Source organism: Theobroma cacao, chromosome 3 (assembly GCF_000208745.1).
Source record: "Theobroma cacao cultivar B97-61/B2 chromosome 3, Criollo_cocoa_genome_V2, whole genome shotgun sequence".
In the NCBI taxonomy this organism is placed as follows: Eukaryota; Viridiplantae; Streptophyta; class Magnoliopsida; order Malvales; family Malvaceae; genus Theobroma; species Theobroma cacao.
Genome location: NC_030852.1, coordinates 21,808,755 through 21,816,856, shown reverse-complemented (window position 1 = coordinate 21,816,856; position 8,102 = coordinate 21,808,755). Strand labels below are relative to the sequence as shown.

General features: G+C 34.3%; 1 protein-coding gene across 1 annotated transcript; it reads right to left on the bottom strand.

Annotated features, from left to right (window-relative positions):
• Positions 2,376 to 4,432, bottom strand: LOC18604707 (GDSL esterase/lipase At1g74460). The gene is made up of 5 exons (XM_018116940.1): positions 4,045 to 4,432; positions 3,735 to 3,865; positions 3,403 to 3,639; positions 3,068 to 3,317; positions 2,376 to 2,807 (listed from the first exon to the last, which is right to left on the bottom strand). Exons 1-5 carry the CDS (start codon positions 4,280 to 4,282, stop codon positions 2,560 to 2,562), a joined length of 1,104 nt encoding a protein of 367 aa, XP_017972429.1. The 5' UTR covers positions 4,283 to 4,432; the 3' UTR covers positions 2,376 to 2,559.

The following is an 8,102-nucleotide window of genomic DNA, read 5'->3' as shown; positions in this document are numbered from 1 at the left end:
AAAGTCCCAATCAAGATCGTTGGACTACCTTGAGTAAAGTAATAAAATATTTGAAAGGTGCCATAAACTATGGTATTTTAGATAATGGATTTCCCACTGTATCAGAAGGATACAGTGATGCTAACTAAACCTCATATTCAAATGAGAAAAAATCCACAAGTGGTTATATATTCACCTTTGGTGGCGGTGCTATAACTTGGAAATAAGCTAAACAAATAATAATTGCTATATTTACAATGTAGTCAGAATTTGTAGCTTTAGTGTTGGTTGGCAATGAGGCTGACTGATTGAGAAACCTCTTAGCAGATAATCTGTTAGGAATGAAACTAACACCTTCTGTGTCCATGTATCATGATTGCCAAATGGCGGTAGCCATTGCAATGAATAAATCTTTCAATGGTAAGAATAGACACATTCATTTGAGACATGATGTAATAAAATAGCTGCTTAGAGATGGAATTATGTTCATTAATTATGTGAAGTCAGAGTTAAATTTGGTCAATCCTTTAACTAAACCCCTGGGATAAAAATTAAATAATGATACATGAGGGGAATGGGACTTAAACCAATTGAGGAAATCAACAAATAATAGTAACCCAACCTATGTGATTGGAGATCGAATGATTTAGGTTCATACAGGTAATAACAAGTTATTTATTAATAAATTGATGCACTATTTAAATTTTGTCCCTCTTATGGTTTATGAATAGTGCAAAACTGCAATGCAAGAGACGTTGAGTTAAACTCTTAATGAATTCCATATCCCTTATAGGTAGTGTATTAAACTGCAGTATATACTTGATGGAATCACCTATATGTGTGTAAAGTGGGGCCGCTTATATGAGGATTGTGGCAAATTTTTCTAGAGCACTTATTAATAACCAAGCATGTGCATGGCCTATTCATGCAAAACTGTGTTGAATAGTAAAAATTGTGGGAGTGTAATGTGATCGATGAAAACTATATCTCATGTAAAGAATTTTTGGTTCATAGAAGTTACAAACTTCATCAAAATGATGTGATTTATGTTTCATTCTCTTTAAGGCTGGTTTATAGCTTACAAAGCACCAATCATGATACATACACTCAAATAAAATTTGACCAAACGAAAAACTTCCTATGAAACTTTATGAAATATATGAGGAATTGTTGGAAAAATAGTGTATTTCATAAAGTTTTAACTTCCCACATTGCTAAGGTACAAGAAAGGTGAGTGCCTTATATAAGGAAATCCCATAATGAGCTTGTTGTAAGCAAGAAAAGAAAGTAGACTCGTGCGAATACGAGATCGAGCCAAATCTTGAGAAAATGCAGATACTTTTCCTACATGCGAGTATAAATGTGGGCTAGGCCCAAGTGATATTTTATACCTTGGTGGTCAATTTTATTTTTTTTATTTTACCTTGACTTAGTCTTTTTAGTGTGAAGAAAGAATTAGTCTTTGATTCACATTCTACCGTTATAAATATTTTGTAACATTAGACAGAATAGTTTATCATGATTTAGTCTTTGATTCTTTCTGGATATTTATAACGTTACAGTATATTTTATTTTGATTTTCTCTTGATTCTCTCAACCGTTCCTCTTTATAAATACAACCTCCAAGTTCATTCTCAATATACCTCAAGTCTCACATCTTCTCTTCTCTGCTTCCCTCACTTACTTATTTTGCTGGAATCTTTCTTATTAATAATTTTTCTGTTGTTCTTGGTATCCCAGATAGTTTGTTCAAGCTAATCAAGAAGAGTTTATTAAATTCTGGAGAATAATCGTTACAGTACTTTTGCATCGAGTTTTGTATTCCGAAGGATAGAAATTATCCTTAAAGACAATGACAGTTGTATCACACCTCAAACTTCTTACTATTTTTACTTGCTTTATATTATTTTCATTTGTTTCCCAATTTTTTCAATAGTCGGTTCGTATAGACAACGTTGTAAACAGTTGTATGGCAATGCACTGCACACCCAACCAGACTACTAGGTGGCCACTACCCACTTTGTTTTCTCTCCTCTATGCAACGTTTTGTTTATCTTCAAGTCCTGTAAGGCACAATATGTGTAATACCCTGTTTGCCGAAATATATAGTCAGAAATTTTATTCCATTATTCTCTCACAATTTTTCCTTGCTTTTTCATTTTAGAATTGAAAAGGTATCAATTTTCAACTGCAAGTTATAATCTTATGGGCTGCCAGAGAAGCTTAATTTGAATTGCCACCACCAAGAAAGATTAATCTGTGCCCTTGTGTGTCTCAAACAGAATAAACTTGTTTAATTGCCTGAGGGCCTGATTTGATCCTGGAATATGAAAGTCGGAATTCCAATGTATCGAACAGAGGCCTGAATTTCAGATGAGGAGGAAAGAGTTCGAAGAAAGATGACAATTGGAAGTCTCTTGGGAATTGCTCAACGCCAGTTACACTTTAAAAAGGATTATTTATACTAAATAGATGAAAATGTGAAACAATTAAAATACTTATTATATTACAGCGACTCATCAAAGATGTTAAAGCAAACTGCTTCTTTTACAATCATTTCAACTGGGGGCATAATACATGTTATTCATCTGGAGATGGAGCAATGGCAGATTCTGGAGCAGGAGCAGGAGCATGTGAATTAACATCTAAAAATCCAAATTTCTTGATAAGCTCGTTAGCAATGAGCTCATTGGCACTATCTGATGGGTGGTACTCATCCCAAAAGACATACTTGCTTCTATCTTCACACAATGTTGATGTTGGTAAGCATGTGAGAGCAGGTCGAATATTTCCCAATGAACAACACGGTGAGTCAGAGTTATTAAATCCTGCAATTATCAAAGTGGGAAGCAATCATGGAAATGCAGATAAAGTCCTGGAAAAAGATGAACATTAGGGTTACTGTTTCGCCTACTTTGCCCTGATGAACTGTAGTAAGACTTCGTTATTTCTTCCTTTTTTAATTTTTTCTTGTCCTACAAGATCATAAAAATGAATATGTCTATCTATCAAGTCTTCCACTTTTCATTCCTCTTAACTTTTTCTTCGGCATGCAGACAAAATTGCTATTTTTGGGACATGGACTCACCATATTTGTATGGATTGCGAATCACATCATTTACAACGTCGTAAGCATCTCCAAATTTGAAGCTAGCGTTGGGAAGTTTACTTGCCAAATTGACTAATAAATTGCTTGCAGCTTTATTGAAGCTAAGAGCCAGCTTGTTTGCTCTTTCCTGGCACTGTCCAGATGTACTTAGGACCCTTTGCAGTGGTATGCAACCCATCGGTCCTAGTCCGAATACCATTAATTTCCGCGCTCCTAAGTTATGTAATGCCTTAAAGAAAGAAAAGAAACACATAAACCTAGTTAATTAGCATTAATAGTCTATTTGTAGACTAAGGGGATCATAATCTGCTTACCAGAAGTTGTTTTTGAAGTGTTTCCATTAAGTATTCAATAAAAGTTTCATCATTGTACGTCCACGAGTCAGTATACACTGGCATTAAGTAATTGTTAATGAAGTCATTGCTCCCTAAAGCAACCACAAAGCGAGCGTCTTGAAAGAACTTCGCTGCTTGTTTGCCAAGTTTGCTCTTAATCAATTCAGTTGTCCCCTGAAATAGCTCAATCTGTCTCCAAAGAGAGAACCTCTGAATCTGCAACGGGTCATAAATATCGTTTAAGAACTGGTGAGACATCCATTTTATTTCTTAGGAACAAAATGCAAGAAACTTAAGGTTAGGAAACTTACGAAGAAACCTCCCGTCTCATTCAAAATCCCACCTCCTCCAGAGGCATAATTTACCCCATTTTCCAATATCACATCTTCAGTCAAAGATGGATCTAAGAAAGCTGGTGGCCTTGGCAGACCAGTATTATCACCTGAGTGAAAATGCTTAGTTAGCACCAAAAACAATTAAAGGTAGAACAACAGAAGTAACACGAAAGTGGTCAGATTCTCAAAGACTGTAAATTGTAATCTTAAAGACAAAGCACTACCATGCATTAACACTATATGAGCTTAAACTTTTGAATGTAACAACTAGTAGTTAATCATTTACCTATTATATCAGCAACCGTTCGGCCATTGGTGAACCTTCCATTAGGCAGACCATTACCAAAATCAATGCCGTAATATGGCAGGCTGGCCTGAGCCAAGCTCCTAGGAAGATTCTTGTTATTGCCTACATCAGACAAGGAATCCCCGAAAATAAACTGCACAACCTTGCAATGACAACCCTGAATGGCAATTCCCACAAGGCTCACAAGTAGTAAAGTCAAAGCCACATTGAACTTCATGTTTGCACCAGTGTCTTCTAGGACCTTTAAGAAGTTATGCTCGGAAAAGTGATGAAGTTGGGGTTTTAAACCTACGTGAATTTCCCTGTTAAAAGAACATGTCGACAAATGTGAGAGCCTGAGAAAGCTGGAACCAGCAAGAAACTTAGAATGTTTAATTTGGAGGGAATGGTATCATCATCTGATGAACCAACTTTGTTAGCGGGTTTCAGACCTAACTATAACTACCCTTTTTCTTGTTACAACTGTGTATCCGAACAAATGTTTTGACCAAGAACAGTCTAAGATTGGGGACATTGGCCTGCAGCAACATGTGACTTGCTAAAAAAGAGCGTGCACGACACGTGAGCTTTCTTTTGTTACTATAATAGAATTGGCAAGGAGGAAGGTGTTTCTCAGATATTAAGAGGGTGAGTGGATTTGGTTTGGTTTTGAGCTGGGTTAAGGTGAGTTTACCTAACATTATAATTTCTTGCATGGAAGGATTAATAGAGCCTTCTGTTTCAAATGTTGGGCAACAATCTTGTCCAAGAAAAAACATGTTGGGCAAAAATATTGTTAAAACGTTGGTAAAAATATAGCTGAATCAACTTCAAGTCAGCATAAAAAGTCCAAAAACTCACCATAAGATATGTTTAATATAAACAAATACTTTAATTTTTGTCAATTAAACCTTACAAGCATGAATCCATGAACTATCTTTAATATAAACAATCCATTCTTAAGATATTGTTCAATATTTTTTTGATCTATCTAGTTTTAATATAAACTTGACTTCGTATCAATTTTCTGATTTATACTTAAATTAATGAATCCATTTGATCAAGAAAAAAAATCAGTCACCAAATCTCCACCTGCACGTATATTAACAAGTTACGTAACAGGATTGGCTAAGCATATAAACCTCCGGGTTGGGCGGGCTTTCTTTCTTAAAATTTTGAACTTGCCCATTGATGATTCAACTGTTACCGTTTTTTCTTGTTTATTCTTATTTGTTTGTCCTCTCTTAATCTATCAAATTTTATTTTTTATTATGCACCAACCAAAAAATCAAATGTTCAGGCGTATCTATCAAATTTTATATTTTATCATTTTATTAAATTTTTCGAGCTCTCTTCTTAATCATTTAGTGCTTTTATACTAACATTATATCTATATATCTTTTCAAACTCTTTATCTATATAATTTTGGCAGATCTTAAAAAACAAGTATGAATATTTATATGAGATTAAGGGAATATTATATATAATCTATATAAAAGAATTAATACCAGGGGCGGAGTGTCTCATTGTTATGGCTCTCCAAAATTTTTAAAATTTTAATATATTATATCTTTTTAATGACTTTCTCAAATCAAATTTTTATTGAATGATTAATACAAATAAAAAAATAATAAAATGAACCTACAAGGTTGGAAGGAGGGTAGATCATGGGGGTTACGACCTTCCAAAAATTTTAAAATTTTTATTTTACTATATATATTCTACCAACTATTTGATGAAATTGGAGTCAGTCAGCATATTGCTAGTTATCATATAAATTCTAACCTAATATGCTAAGCCTATCAAATTTTAAAAAATAAAAGTGAATCTACTAATCCAAATCAACTAAGTCTTAATATAAATCTAAGCCTATCATAATATACTATAACTTAATAGTTCAGCTCAATAGCTTATCATAACATATTATATATCAACAATTCAACCCAATAGTCTAATATGTTAATTAGCAACTCAAGAAGCAACTGGAAAATAAGAGGAGACCTTTATTAGAAAGTTACCAATTTTATGTAAAACGCATAAAGTAAAAGGGCAATTCGTTTGAAATTAAAAAATTATTTTTTCCTTCACTCTTATCGGAAAGAGTGAGAGAGATTCCTTCAATAGTTTCGCTCAGTTATATATATATATAACTGTCATATATAAAACTGTCATTACTGTTAATACGTATTTTTTTATATGTTTAATGTGTTGTGAATTTTATTTAATCTTTTAGATGATTGAGAATTTAATTATATATAAAGTGTCTCTTTTTGTTTAGGCCCCTTTAAAAATACTTTAACACCACCCCTGATGAATACTATGCAACAAATAACTATTTGGATCAAGCTTAATTGGGATAGGGATGAGTATTATTTAGTTAAAATCAAAATAATTAAATTTATTAAAAAATTCGATTAAAGCGATGGCAATAACTTTGTTTTCTTACCACTACTCTGAGCCTCCATTACAATCCTTCATGTCAAGCTCTAAACTAGCCATAACTTGCACCACGCAATCCACACCCATGGCAGTTACTTTGTTTTAGCTTTTCAATTTCTTTCTCTCGCAAGTAAGGTTATTTTTTTTATATAAAAGGAATTTATTGATTAATCAAACATTGAGTACAAACTCCTAACATATCATTGAGGAGTAGAGAAGAAACTGCATCTGGTGGAGAATCATACAAACTACTATCAGAATTTAACTCAAATCCTAAATTAGCCATAAAATCAGTAATTTGTTCCATTCCCTGTATATATGACTTATACTAACCTCCCAATGCCTACTTAACAAGCCTTTAATTGCTCTAATTAAGTTTAGATTAGAGCAAGGATGAGCAGAAGAAAAGCTGATCACCTGAACCACTGCCTTGTTATCAATTTATAGTTTAACTTTACAGAAGCCTCGCTCCAAGCCAGCTTGAGGCCTTTGTAAACCCTTCACAACTCTGCACGATAGGCTGAACTTGTGATAACTTGCAGGCATATCCCACTATCCAAGTACCATGTGTGTCTCTCAGGACTCTTCCTGCAGAAGCAGTCCTTGCTACACTATTGTACGCCCCATCAGAATTCACTGTTATCCATTCTTTTGGTGGTGGTGTCCATCCCACTAGGATCTCCTCTTGTCTCTTCATACCCCCATTTATTAGAGGAACAAATGTCCATGTGCTATGAGTATTCACAGCCATGCTTTTGATTATACTCAGCTGGCCTTCAATGTGGAGTTCGCGACCTTCGAATATAAATAAGTTTTGCCATTTCCAAATATACCAGCAAGTTATTCCAAAAACAGTATTCCAGGGGACATCAAAGGTATTAAGATACTTAAGACTAAGGTTCGTAGACAGCCAATCAATCAATGATACTTGAAAAAATTGATTCATATTACTATGAGGCAATCTACGCCTCTACAGAGCCTTTGCTACAAGACAATCTCTAAGCACATGCAAACATGTTTCTTCTACACCATGACAATAAGGACATGACGCATCTGATGAAATCCTATGTCTAACTCTTTCTGCATTTGTCAAGATGCACTTGTGCAAATAGAGGAATAAGAAAAGACAAATTCTATAGGGACCTTTCCAATCCCAAGCCAAGTACCATATTTTTTTGTTCTCTACTCGAGTAGAATCAAAAGAACTCTCTAATTGCTCATATATTGAGGAAATAGTAAAATACTTAAAAGGAGAGAGGGCCCAATAAGGCATATCCAGCGAGGCTGATAAGGTGGGAAGGATAATGCAAAGGATTTGATTCACCACTTCAGTTGGTATAGTGACTGTTAATCTCTCTTTATCCTAATCCCCATTTGGCATGATATAATTCCTTACCCGTGCTCTTGAATTTAACATGAATCCTGTATCTGCTACAACATTAATCAATGGCCCTTCACCCACCCAAATATTTGTCCAAAAATTAACTAGAGTGCCATCCCCAATTGACCATCTCACGTGTTTGGTGAATTCACCCCATAACTTACTCATTGATCTCCACACATTTGAACACCCATAGCGCATAGGATCTTTTGAATACTCTATTATGCTAAAATTATAT